At 35.5% G+C, this 14699-nt stretch overlaps 1 protein-coding gene across 5 annotated transcripts in view; it reads left to right on the top strand.

Moving 5' to 3' along the window:
• mia3 (MIA SH3 domain ER export factor 3) overlaps positions 1-14699 on the top strand; it is a 32037-nt gene that overhangs the window by 3962 nt on the left and 13376 nt on the right. For all 5 annotated transcript variants that reach the window (XM_067384487.1, XM_067384486.1, XM_067384483.1 and 2 more), the window contains exons 4-15: positions 1-1890; positions 4008-4316; positions 4402-4526; positions 8427-8558; positions 8654-8675; positions 9992-10080; positions 10175-10252; positions 10344-10454; positions 10544-10615; positions 12003-12107; positions 12196-12318; positions 12442-12541. The exon at positions 1-1890 is cut by the window's left edge and continues 400 nt beyond it. In XM_067384487.1, coding sequence (XP_067240588.1) covers positions 1-1890; positions 4008-4316; positions 4402-4526; positions 8427-8558; positions 8654-8675; positions 9992-10080; positions 10175-10252; positions 10344-10454; positions 10544-10615; positions 12003-12107; positions 12196-12318; positions 12442-12541 — 3156 coding nt within the window. The remainder of the gene's footprint in view (positions 1891-4007; positions 4317-4401; positions 4527-8426; positions 8559-8653; positions 8676-9991; positions 10081-10174; positions 10253-10343; positions 10455-10543; positions 10616-12002; positions 12108-12195; positions 12319-12441; positions 12542-14699) is intronic.

Below are 14699 nucleotides of genomic sequence, written 5' to 3'. Positions count from 1 at the left end.
CAGAATCAGCATTGACTGTTGAATCCGAGTCAGTCGATTTAGAATCAACATCACCTCTTGAATCAAAGTCAGTCAATTCAGGATCAACATTGTCTGTTGAATCAGAGTCAAGAGATTCAGAATCAACATTGCCTGTTGAATCAGAGTCAAGAGATTCAGAATCAACATTGCCTGTTGAATCAGAGTCAGTAGATTCAGAATCAACATCACCTCTTGAATCCGAATCAGTCGATTTAGAATCACCATCACCTCTTGAATCAGAGTCAATTGAATCAGAATCAACATCGCCTATTGAATCAGAGTCAGTCAATTCAGATTCTGTAAAAGCTCCTGAAACAGAGACATCTACTGAAGAGGACTCTGATATCTTTCAGCCAAAGACTGAAGATGTCTCATCAAAACCGACATTGGAAACTAAAGATGCAGTAAAAGAAGAGATGGAAGATATTTCAATAAGCCAAGATGCCGATGTCATTTTAGAAGATGTAGAAACAGATTCTGATGCACAAGATACTGATTATTCTGAGCTTTTGCACAACCAAAGTGACTCTGATTTCGAGCCTCGGGAGAGCTCACAACTTGCACTTGAAACACAAACAGCAGGTTTAGATGCAGTACATGAAGAATCTGCCAAAACAGAGCTAAACGATAAAGATAAACCACTACAAACACCAGAGAAAACACTTGAGGATGAGAACAGCCGGTCGATTTTGAGGGATGCTTTCAAAACGGAGCGTGAAGGTGAATCGCAAGTGACTGAATCCCTCACCAAAGAATCAGTTGCTGATGTCGAAGAAGAAGCTGCACAAAGTGATGCTGATGTCCAAATCCCAACACTTTCTCATCTGCCACCAGACGCTGAAACCGCTTCAGATGCACGTGAAGTCGTCCCATCTGAACCGCCGTTAAATGTAGACCAGATGAATGTAAGTGAAAACACTGAAGAACACGATCCAAAGAAGTTCGACACAAAAGAAATGGAAAACCTTCAGAAGGCCAGCATGAACAAGAATGAAAACGCAAACAAAAACACTGCAGATGACGATCTTCAGAATTCACTTACAGAGAAGATCGAAAAAGCGAATGAATCCATTGATGAACCGGAGAAGGTAAATGCAACCAAAAGAGGGGAATTTGTTTCAGAAAGCCAAGAAACCGCACCTATACTTGACGAAACAGACGAACAGATTGATAAAGTGAAGAACGAACTCGTGAATCTACTGAAAAACACACTGGAATCAGAAGAACAAAATCTTGAAGATGAAGATGAAGGGGACGTGAGCGAAGACATCGAAGAGCTTTTGGAGGATGAGAACGCTCTTCATTCGTTTTCTACAGAAAACATACATGAGCCTAAAGAAAACCCTCAACCTGATGGCGATGAATTGGTTGTTACTCAACAAAGCGAAAACATCACAGAACAAGAAGAAAACAATGAGGTTCGTCTTCTTCCGGAAGAGCCCGAATACAGCGACAGCGTACAGAGACTCACAATTTTACGAGATCATTTGAAGGACGAGGAAATGGAGCGCATGCAGAAGTATTTCGGACTGAAGAACCTGTTTAAGATCGAAGCCATGTTTTCTGACCTAGATCTGGAGATGAAGTCTGCGAGAGAGCTGAAGACGGATACGGAGGAAATCGAGCAGACCCTAGACCAGATCATGGAGGCCTCAGAGAACTCCATTCTTGATGCGACGGAAGAATTATTTAATGAAAGAGACCGGAAAGCTCAGGAACATGGGCAGGAGAAGGAGCCGGAAATGTATGATGTTGAGGCTACAATCTTAGACGCTTTTCAGGAGATGGTTTTCTCTTTACGACAGAAATATTCAGCCGCCAGTGACAGCGTCCCATTGATCGAGGAAGAACAACCTGCATCTGAAACAGGTGAGGAACATTAGTTAGGTGTTCATTTGAATCTCTAACTCTAAACTTAGCAATGCTTGCCTTTTGCAGTCCACTAATTACATTAATTTTCTTGTTTCAATGAGTCATTTCAGGTTATTGCTTAGATCAGATGCCGCTAAAATTGTTTTAATTAGGGATGTACGATAAATCAGCTGCGATATCGGTATTGGCCGATAATGTTCATTTTTAATGTTACATTATACATTTACATTTAGTCATTTAGCAGACGCTTTTATCCAAAGCGACTTACAAATGAGAGTAGTAGAATCAGTCATTATAATTGTGTGTTTGGGACATGGCTTTTAATGGTGAGACTTTTGTTTTTGCAATCAGGCTCTCAAAAATTATATATAAATTTGGATTTAGATTTATCAGCCAATGTATCGGTTATCAGCTTTCAAATATAAAGAATTATCGGTTATCGGTTATCGGTATTGGCCGGAATTTTCATGTCGGTGCATCCCTAGATTTAATCCTATAAAGGCTAATGAATTTCTAAGTAGGGATGCACCGATATGGATATTTTGGCTGATTCCAATAACCAATAATTCTTTATATTTGAAACCGATATTTTTAACTGATATATTGGCTGATAAATCTAAATCAAAATTTTAAGTCTGATTACAAAAACAAAAGTCTCACCATTAAAAGCCATGTCCCAAACACACATTATAATGTTCTGATTATAATTTTTTGTAGCCGATATGACGAATTTCCATTTGCACTTAACTTTTCCTTTTTGAATTGATTTAATTTATATTTCAAGCATTTCAAAACCATCATTGCAAACAGTGTGCATTTTAAGTGTCTCATCTGAAGGAAAATTATTCATTATTTATCGGCTTTAATATATCGGCCAAATTTTCTTATCTGGCCGGTGACGATAACATTAAAAATTAACATATATCGGCCGATATCGATATGGTGGCCGATATATCGTGCATCCCTATTTCTAAGACCTCTAAATGATCAACATGATCAAAACTTTGCTGAAAACCCTGTCGCACACAATCTATTACGTGCTTTTTGTCAACTGATTGATAGTTTATACTTTTTTTTTTTTTAGCAAGTAAAAGGCCTTTTAGTATAATTGTACTAACCTTCAGCTCGTGCTTCACATGTCTTTTTGCTGTGAAATCTGATTTTTATAAAGTAAACGTAAGAATAACTTTTATATTGGTAGTAATATTTCAAGATGAACACTTACTGGACTGAAGCAACTTAGGTTTACTTGATTATCCATAAATAATGTTTTAGAAAAATCATGTTAAAATAATGTTTATTTGTTCATCTTTCAATCATCATCATTACATTTTTTTTTTTAAACTACAGATATTTAAACCTAAAACTACATTGCAAAAAATGTATTAGTATTTTTGTCTTCTTTACAGTCCAAAGATATCTAAACATTCTTAAATCAAGATGCATTTACTAGATAAGAAAAATGACATGATATTGTCTTGTTTTCTGAAAAAAAAAAAAAAAAGTTTTTGCTTATAACAAGCAAAATTATCTGCCATTGGGGTAAGAAAAATAATCTTAATAATCTAAACGAAAACAAGAATATTTTTCCTACCCCATTTGCAGATAATTTAGTTTGTTTTAAGCAAAAACTCACTATTTTCTTTTTTTTCTTTTCAGAAAGCAAGACATATCTCATGTCATTTTACTTGTTTAGTAAATGCATCTTGATTTTAAGAAATTTTAGATATTTGGACTGGAAATAAAATAAAAATACTAAGTAACTAAAGCATTTTTTGCAGTGTAAGCATTTAAATATCTTACTAAGACATGTTATTGGCAGATATAGAGCAACGACAGATATTTATATAATTTTAAGTATTAAATACTGTTATGAAGATCTCATTGATTTACATTACAAGCATCAGAATTTCATCTCACTTTTTGGCCACATAAATATCGGCATTTGCACCAAATTGCATATTTGAATAAAATTGAACTGTATATTCTCACTATATCGTACTATATGAGCCAAAAAAGCCTGATGCATCAAATATAACACTCAACAAATGTAAATGTATATTATATTTTGTCTTCAATAAACTGTTCCTTAATAAAGATCTTTATTTCCACAGAGGAGGAAGTTGACTCTGAAGAGGTGAAGGGTTTGGATAGTAACACTGAAATGATCGCTCCACCTGAAAGTCCTGAAATGCATGAGGAGCACAACGAATCTGAACTGATTCAGAATTCTGAATTAAATACGGATGAAGATTTGTCCCACAGTAAAGACGCGGGTCTTGAGGAGGACGGAGGCCATTTCAACAGAAATAAAGATGCACAAACAGGGTTTGAGGACGCTGAGGAGATTCAAAAGGGGCCTCATGCTATTTTGGAGAAACCGGTGGACATCGGCTTTCACTTTGAAATGGATCAATCTTCAGGTTTGTGAATTTTTTTTTTTATTCTATTTTTTATAATTTCAATAATTGTTGTTGCATGTGGCTGTAACTTATTTTCTGTCTCCAGGTTCACTGGAGTCTGATTTCCATGACACTGAAGCAAGCAGTGATTCCTCCAGCTCCTCAACTTCAGATGAACTTTGGGGTTTGCTGCTTCCCGTCAAAGAATATCTTGGGGTGTACGGAGAAATTGTGAGTAACACAATATTTTAAGACATTAAAGCCCAAAATATACTTTACGCAAGCACAAGAACATCAACGCAAAAGGCTTATAGCTATGCAACATTTGTGCATTCTGAACATGTGTTTCTTTCTCAGGCATTGCATTAGTGTACATTTCTATAGTCAATGCACTTAAAAAGAGAGTGGTTTGAATTTTGGTACACAGGAACTCATGTTGCACAAGTAGCTGGTTTGAAATCAATACCAGGATTGTTTTCTGTTGGAGTTCACTTGGTTCTGAGTTTCTGAGAAGCAAACCAGCAGTTTGAGAAACATTTCTGTAATGGTTTTTGGAGTCATTTGTTGTGCTGCCGCCTTTTTGTGGTTGTGTTTGTTCATGTTGTTGCTGGTGTTTTGGCCTGAACTTCTATTCTTTGGTTTGAACTGCCTCTAAAACTCCTAAAATTGGTTTCATATGTAAAATATAATTTTATTGTTGCTAATTATCTTTCCTATAATTTGATTTGATTTTATGATGTTATTTGACCTAGTATTTGTATGAACCTCACAAATAGGGTATTTGTTGTTGACAATTATAAAGGAATGTCTGTTCTATAAATACACCTATTTATAAGATCTGCCATGTAATATCATGATATTGTTATGAGGGAGTCACTTCTGCTTATTAAAGGGACAGTTCACCCAAGTCATCATTTACTCACCCTCAAGTAGTTTCAAACCTGTTTGAATTTTACGGAGCCCCGCACATGACATGAGGAGAATTTTACTGATTTGTTTTATACAAAAAAAAAGATTTACTGATTCGTTCCCTCGATTTACTAAAACGTGCGCACGATTTATTAATTTGTTCCCTCGATTTACTAAAACGTGCGCACGATTTATTAATTTGTTCCCTCGATTTACTAAAACGTGCACAAGATTTATATTTTGTTCCCTCGATTTACTAAAACGTGCACAAGATTTATATTTTGTTCCCTCGATTTACTAAATCGTGCGCACGATTTACTAATTTGTTCCCTCGATTTACTAAAACGTGCACAAGATTTATATTTTGTTCCCTCGATTTACTAAATCGTGCGCACGATTTACTAATTTGTTCCCTCGATTTACTAAAACGTGCACAAGATTTATATTTTGTTCCCTCGATTTACTAAAACGTGCACAAGATTTATATTTTGTTCCCTCGATTTACTAAAACGTGCACAAGATTTATATTTTGTTCCCTCGATTTACTAAATCGTGCGCACGATTTACTAATTTGTTCCCTCGATTTACTAAATCGTGCGCACGATTTACTAATTTGTTCCCTCGATTTACTAAATCGTGCGCACGATTTATATTTTGTTCCCTTGATTTACTAAATCGTGCGCACGATTTATATTTTGTTCCCTCGATTTACTAAATCGTGCGCACGATTTATATTTTGTTCCCTCGATTTACTAAATCGTGCGCACGATTTATATTTTGTTCCCTCGATTTACTAAATCGTGCGCACGATTTATTAATTTGTTCCCTCGATTTACTAAATCGTGCGCACGATTTATATTTTGTTCCCTCGATTTACTAAATCGTGCGCACGATTTATATTTTGTTCCCTCGATTTACTAAATCGTGCGCACGATTTATATTTTGTTCCTCGATTTACTAAATCGTGCGCACGATTTATATTTTGTTCCCTCGATTTACTAAATCGTGCGCACGATTTATATTTTGTTCCCTCGATTTACTAAATCGTGCGCACGATTTATTAATTTGTTCCCTCGATTTACTAAAATGTGCGCACGATTTATATTTTGTTCCTTCGATTTACTAAAACGTGTGCACGATTTATTGATTCATTCCCTCGATTTACTAAAACGTGCGCACAATTTATATTTTGTTCCCTCGATTTTGTAAAATGTGTGCACGATTTATATTTTGTTCCCTCGATTTACTAAATCGTGCGCACGATTTATTAATTTGTTCCCTCGATTTACTAAAATGTGCGCACGATTTATATTTTGTTCCTTCGATTTACTAAAACGTGTGCACGATTTATTGATTCATTCCCTCGATTTACTAAAACGTGCGCACAATTTATATTTTGTTCCCTCGATTTTGTAAAACGTGGGCACGATTTATATTTTGTTCTCTCGATTTACTAAAACGTGTGCACGATTTATGTTTTGTTCTCTCGATTTAGTAAAATGTGTGCACGATTTATTTTTTGTTCCCTCGATTTACTAAAACGTGGGCACGATTTATATTTCGTTCCCTCGATTTACTAAAACGTGTGCACGATTTATATTTTGTTCTCTCGATTTAATAAAATGTGTGCACGATTTATTTTTTGTTCCCTCGATCTACTAAAACGTGGGCACGATTTATATTTCGCTCCCTCAGTTTACTAAATCGTGCGCACGAATTAGCGTACTATTTTTTTTCCTGTCCTGCATATCATGTCCAGCGCTCCGTAGAATTTCATTGTTCTGCTGAACACAAAGCAAGATATTTGGAAGAATGTCAGTAACCAAACAGATCTCGCCCCCCACTGACTACCATAGTAGGACAAATAATTACTATGGTAGTCAATAGGGGCCGAGATCTGTTTAGTTACTGACATTCTTCCAAATATCTTGCTTTGTGTTCAGCAGAACAATGAAATTCAAACAGGTTTGGAACAACTTGAGGGTGAATAAATGATGACAGAATTTTCATTTTTGGGTGAACTATCCCTTTAACATGTGACTGCTGATGGTGTCGATATGAATGAAATCCAATAGGGCTCCATGCTAATCTTGTTGATAAAACTCCATACGAGTCCAATATGTGTGTGAAACCCTAACTAGATTACATTCCAAATCGTGTAAAATAATAGTAATATCTTTTACAGCACTGAAGCGTCGTTTACTCAATTAGTCATTCTTTCAAAACAACCGTTAGCATCACTGCTAAATACGATCCCCGCTCTCCTCTCACCCAGTGTGACCAATCAGAGCCCGCCGTCAGCATCACATGACCGCGCGCGTACAGAGTGGAAACACAGCTCTGTCGTGAGAGACTCTTAACTCAGCGTTTTGAAATGTTGACGTGTTGAAAGAGATCTTCCTCTAGCCACGATTTCAAAACTTACTAACTGTATATACTTATTATCCTTCTGTATACTTTATTATTCGAGTTAAATATCTATTAGCGGTGAAAGACAAGCGTGTCAGAGCTGTTTTATACCAAAACAACACCGGCTTCCCGATATGAACCAACGGTCCGCCATTTATTCGGTGTTCATCGGCTTCAACCTCCGTCTCTGAGCGCTCGTTTACCCTGGTAAATTAGTTTAAACGCTTTAAAAGGATGGATTCACAGCCAAGTCTTACCTCTACACCAGCTGAGATAGAAAACACAGCCTTTTTCGTCTTCATCCTGTCCAGACTTCAGGAAGTAAGTGTTTTCACTCTCTAGACTCGATCTGTGTCTTCAGCAGTGAGATGTGTGGTTTTTTTAACGACTTAAACTGCTTGCAATTGATCGTTCAGTGAGTATAGATAAATATAATGTCCATCCAGTAGTAGTGTAATAATGGCATAGTGCTGTATTGTTATGCCTGCAGCTCTTCTTAATTCTCTTAAGTCCATTATAATCCCAAGGCAGCTAAATTAGTTCATTTAAACTGAGTTGTAAGTGCTTATTATATGCATTGGGTTGACTGGGTTTCATCAGAGGTGAAAGTCCAGCAAACCCCTAGTGTTGTGTTTCTGTTGCATGTGGCTAGTGATAAGGGTCAGACTTGGATTAGTCAATATAAGTCTAAAAGAGTGCAGAAATTGCTTTAAAAGTGGCATTCAGACCCTTTACTAACAAAACCAAAGCTGACGCCAAGTAATGAACTGAATCTGGAATTGATCATATTTCCTGTGTTTTTGTGTCGCCTAGCTGATCACTGCTCTTCCAGAGGAATGGCGACCGGGTCCCACTTTCCACGGAGTCCCCTGGGAGCCTGTGCTCGTCACAGCGGTTGTCGGGACCCTCACGATACTGATGTTCTTCTGGAGGACGGTGCTTGCTGTAAGACATCGCCTTGTTTACATGATTAATGTTTTCATTCTTTTGAGATTGAGTCAATCAAATCTGTCTCACTCACCTCTTCTTTTCTCCTCTAGGTCAAAGGCAGAACCTATCAATGTAAGTCACTTCTCAGCATCGCCATGATTGAGATATCAGCTAAATATATGTTTTATTTTATCACCCAACCCTAAGAGACTAGTATATGATGGCATATATATGCTATGGCACTTTTATATTGTATACTTTTTTTTAGTCTTCTCAATTTGAGATTTTTACATCATGGAAATTGGTTTTTGCACATGTCAGATTTATTAATTTGATACTAAGCTGATCTTTTGGTGGGGGGGGGGGGGTGTCCATCAAATATAAGTATATCAAATATATATGTGATATAAGGTTGCTCATGATACCACAGTATGAGGTATGGAAGCTTGTTTCTGCTACTAAAAAGAAAAAAAGAAAAAAAAAAATGTAATTGCGACTTTTTAACTCACAATTCTGACTTTTTCCCTCAGAATTGCATGATATAAACTCACAATTGCGTCATAAAAAGTCAGAATTGCGTGATATAAACTCAAAATTGGGTCTTATAAAGTCAGAATTGCGTCTTATAAAGTCAGATATAAACTCGCAGTTGCGTCTTATAACGTCAGACTTGCGTGATATAAACACAGTTGCGTCTTATAACGTCAGACTTGCGTGATATAAACACAATTGTGTCTTATAAAGTCAGACTTGCGTGATATAAACTCAAAATTGCGTCTTATAAAGTCAGATATAAACTCGCAGTTGCGTCTTATAACGTCAGACTTGCGTGATGTAAACAATTGAGTTATAAAGTCAGAATTGCCTGATATAAGCACAATTGCGTCTTATAAAGTAAGACTTGCGTGATATAAACACAGTTGCGTCTTATAAAGTCAGAATTGCGTGATATAAGCACAATTGCATCTTATAAAGTCAGAATTGCGCGATATAAACTCGTAGTCGCGTCTTATAAAGTCAGAATTGCGTGATATAAATACAATTGCATCTTATAAAGTCAGAATTGCGCGATATAAACTCGCAGTCGCGTCTTATCAAGTCAGAATTGCGTGATATAAGCACAATTGCATCTTATCAAGTCAGAATTGCGCGATATAAACACAATTGCGTCTTATAAAGTCAGAATTGCGAGATGTAAACTCAAAATTGTTTTATTTTATACCAGTCTCTTAGGGTTGGGTGATATGATGGCATATACATGCTGTGGCACTATATAGTATACTTTTATCATTTATATTGATTTTACTGTTTTTAGTCTTCTCAATTTGAGATTTTTACATCATGGGAATTGTTTTTTCCTTAATGAGGTCAAATCACCCATTTCTACTATCTCTTAAAATGTTTTCTGTACTGCTTTAATATATTTTGCATTGTATTTCATTTCACAGTAACAGAAAAGCAGCTCAGAGACAAGATCCAGCAGCTTCTCAGCGAGAAATCTGATGCTGTAAACAAGATCACAGAACTGAATGACAAGGTAATCCTCTCTCTCGACTTTTGTTGTGTTTGTTGTTTTCGGTAAATGCTGATGAACCCGATCAGATGTAAACGTTTCATTTGTCTCCTCGCAGATAAAAGAACGTGAAGAGCAGCTGAAAAAATCTGAGAAATCACTGAGTTCCAGCCAACAAGAAATGAAGGGGCTGAAGGTGAATCACAGCAGCAGGATTCATCTGTTACGGTCCCGGTTTCATCACAGCGCACATTTGTTTAATCTGGTTTGTTGTTTTTACTGACTAGAATCATCAGCAGAAGCTCCAGAGTCAGTGGGAGGGGATGTCCGGGAGTATTTCACAGCTTAACCAAAAAATTGTGGACACACAGGAAGAAAATACAAATCTTAATGAAAAGGTAGGCTTTGATTTATTTTAGTTTTCTTGCCGTTGTGATTTTTCTCTGTCAGATTTTTCATAACTGTTTTGTTTCTCCATCAACCAAAGATTGCCAAAATGCACCAGAGAATCGAGAAATACCAGAAAACATTGAAGAACTACGACGAGGAGCGTGCAAAGGTAATTTGTGCTGGATGAATTGATCTTTTACTACTTTGGCTTGATCTACCGGTTGAAATGAGAAACCAGTAATAATTTGTCAAGTGTCACAGTTACGCAAAACAAATAAATGTAGTGATGGGAACAATCATTCCCTAACAAGCAGTAAAAATGACTTAAAATACATATATAGTAACAATGAGGCAATAATATTTGGCTCATATAAAGTATCAAAGCAAGTGATCATATGTTTTTATAAAACAACACTGTTAAAATACAGAATATACGTAATATATAAACAGTCCTCTTATTATGTACATTATGTATTATAGCAACTGCCTGCAGAGGGCGCAAATGGCCTGGTGTTACTGGTCTTTTAATATTTAGCTACTTCCTTTATGACAGAAATGCTACAGCCACTGTAATTTCTTGAATATGAATATGTGGACATAAAAACATGCAAACTCAGAGCGAGGGTTTAAACTTTTATTTTGAAATCATGAACAGTGTGCATATTTAGAAAGACATTGATGTATTCTCCTGTGTTGGCATAGATTTTTAAATCATTAATCTTACAAATCTGATGAAATGGCGCACTGTCATGGAAAACTGAGTAAAATCAGTATTTTGTGATTTCCAGGCTTGGCAAAGTCATGGAAATTGATAAAATCTTAAAGTTGTGCAGATTTCTGTAACGGAACAAATGTTTTTTAATTATGCCTAAGTCATAAATATTTAATCAGCTAGAAGTTGCTTTTGAGTGATGCAATTTTGATTTAAAAAAATCAAATAAATGTGAAAGAAAATTATTTTATTTGAAAATTGTAAACTTCAATGAAACAAATTTGTCAAATAATGCAAATATTGAGTTTTAAAGACCCACTTTTCAGTAGATTTTTAATCACTTTTCCAGAAATGTTTTGAATATTAAAGTCGGCATGAAACAGGTTCTTCCCTATTGTGATGTACTTCTGAAACGAGAAGGGCGGGGCTTGATATTGTGTTTATGTTGAATTGGTTGGATGGTTATGGTTTGCTATTGGTTGATCTCATGTGAGTGACAGGTTGCCCCGCCCTCATCATCAGAGAAGAGATGCTGCATTATTCTGATTCAAGGAACATGAATTAAAAAGAAAAAAAAATGTGCACGGACAAATCATTTATAATATTAACACTGCAGTATTCCATAAAAACAAGAATTATTTAGTGTTGACTTTAATTATCAACACAGTTTTGACAATTCATGATAAATTATCACCTAAACCAGTTTTTTTTTTCTCTAAAATGATCTTAATTGTTTTGTAGTCATTTCACCATGCATCTGAACATTTGTATTAGTCTCCTCATGTCCTGAAGATGAAGATATTAAGTGTTCTGTGTGTTTCTGGGGTTTGTTTTGTAATAACAGGTTCATGTCCTCATGGATGAAGCTAAACTCAGAGAAGATGCTCTTAAGGCTCAGGTGATGTCCTTTGAGAAGGAAAATGGCGCTTTAAAAGAGCAGAAGAAATCTGTAAGTCCTGCCGTCTGAGTTGTGAACCTGCCAAGCTTGTCCTTCCATCAATGTCGACATGACTTAAATTATATTTATTATCTGACAGCTCCTTCGTGATGCTAAAGACTGGCAGGAGAAGCACAAGAAACTGAGTGAGGAGATCAGAGTTTATCACAAATCCCAGAAAGAGCTGGAGGACTCGCTGCTGCACAAGGAAAATGAGATTGATGTGAGTGAAATTTGTTGCATGAAGATCCCTTTAGCCATTACTGTATTTGCAATTTTTCTCCGAAATGTCACATTGTAAATGCTTGACATCCCATGATATTCTGTGTGTTTCTGTGGTTTGTAGGTTTTGTCCAGCTGTATTGCAGAGCTCAACCGTCTGGGAGCCGGTGATTCTGCTGAACTACAGATAGAAGATGCTAAAATGTCTAATGGAGAAGATGCTGGTGAGCGCTCGGTTTATAACTCGTGTTTATTTTTCGGTTTGGTATTTTAACGTGACTTGTTTTATAACAAGAATATATAGAGCTCTTTTCAGTGGCTGCATTCTTTTCCTCATTTTTCCCTTTGCATTCTGCTGTAATAGTTTGAAAAGGACAGCATATACTGCACATTTGTGGTCTGTTCTTCCAATTTAATTTACAATATATCCCATCAATAATTCAGAATTGCTAAATATAAAGTCAGAATTGCGAGATATAAAATCAGAATTGCATGAAGTAGTCAGAATTGCGTGAAATAAAATCAGAATTGCATGAAATAGTCAGAATTGCGAGATATAAAGTCTGAATTGCATGAAATAGTCAGAATTGCGTGAAATAAAATCAGAATTGCATGAAATAGTCAGAATTGCGTGAAATAAAATTAGAATTGCATGAAATAGTCAGAATTGCGAGATATAAAATCAGAATTGCATGAAATAGTCAGAATTGCGAGATATAAAATCAGAATTGCATGAAATAGTCAGAATTGCGAGATATAAAATCAGAATTGCATGAAATAGTCAGAATTGCGAGATATAAAATCAGAATTGCATGAAATAGTCAGAATTGCGAGATATAAAATCAGAATTGCATGAAATAGTCAGAATTGCGAGATATAAAGTCAGAGTTGCGAGATATAAAGTCAGAATTGCATGAAATAGTCAGAATTGCGAGATATAAAGTCAGAATTGCATGAAATAGTCAGAATTGCGTGAAATAAAATTAGAATTGCATGAAATAGTCAGAATTGCGAGATATAAAATCAGAATTGCATGAAATAGTCAGAATTGCGAGATATAAAATCAGAATTGCATGAAATAGTCAGAATTGCGTGAAATAAAATTAGAATTGCATGAAATAGTCAGAATTGCGAGATATAAAATCAGAATTGCATGAAATAGTCAGAATTGCGTGATATAAAATCAGAATTGCATGAAATAGTCAGAATTGCGTGAAATAAAATCAGAATTGCATGAAATAGTCAGAATTGCGAGATATAAAATCAGAATTGCATGAAATAGTCAGAATTGCGTGAAATAAAATCAGAGTTGCATGAAATAGTCAGAATTGCGAGATATAAAGTCAGAGTTGCGAGATATAAAGTCAGAATTGCATGAAATAGTCAGAATTGCGTGAAATAAAATCAGAATTGCATGAAATAGTCAGAATTGCGAGATATAAAATCAGAATTGCATGAAATAGTCAGAATTGCGTGAAATAAAATCAGAATTGCATGAAATAGTCAGAATTGCGAGATATAAAGTCTGAATTGCGAGATATAAAATCAGAATTGCATGAAAGTCAGAATTGCGAGATATAAAGTCAGAATTGCATGAAATAGTCAGAATTGCGTGAAATAAAATCAGAATTGCATGAAATAGTCAGAATTGCGAGATATAAAGTCTGAATTGCGAGATATAAAATCAGAATTGCATGAAATAGTCAGAATTGCGAGATATAAAGTCAGAGTTGCGAGATATAAAGTCAGAATTGCATGAAATAGTCAGAATTGCGTGAAATAAAATTAGAATTGCATGAAATAGTCAGAATTGCGAGATATAAAATCAGAATTGCATGAAATAGTCAGAATTGCATGATATAAAATCAGAATTGCATGAAATAGTCAGAATTGCGTGAAATAAAATCAGAATTGCATGAAATAGTCAGAATTGCGAGATATAAAGTCAGAGTTGCGAGATATAAAGTCAGAATTGCATGAAATAGTCAGAATTGCGAGATATAAAGTCAGAATTGCATGAAATAGTCAGAATTGCGAGATATAAAATCAGAATTGCATGAAATAGTCAGAATTGCGTGATATAAAATCAGAATTGCATGAAATAGTCAGAATTGCGTGAAATAAAATCAGAATTGCATGAAATAGTCAGAATTGCGAGATATAAAATCAGAATTGCATGAAATAGTCAGAATTGCATGAAATAGTCAGAATTGCGTGAAATAAAATCAGAATTGCATGAAATAGTCAGAATTGCGAGATATAAAGTCAGAGTTGCGAGATATAAAGTCAGAATTGCATGAAATAGTCAGAATTGCGTGAAATAAAATTAGAATTGCATGAAATAGTCAGAATTGCGAGATATAAAATCAGAATTGCATGAAA

The sequence above is a fragment of the Chanodichthys erythropterus genome, chromosome 4 (assembly GCF_024489055.1).
Source record: "Chanodichthys erythropterus isolate Z2021 chromosome 4, ASM2448905v1, whole genome shotgun sequence".
Classification (NCBI taxonomy): Eukaryota; Metazoa; Chordata; class Actinopteri; order Cypriniformes; family Xenocyprididae; genus Chanodichthys; species Chanodichthys erythropterus.
This window is presented reverse-complemented; position numbering and strand designations above follow the sequence as displayed.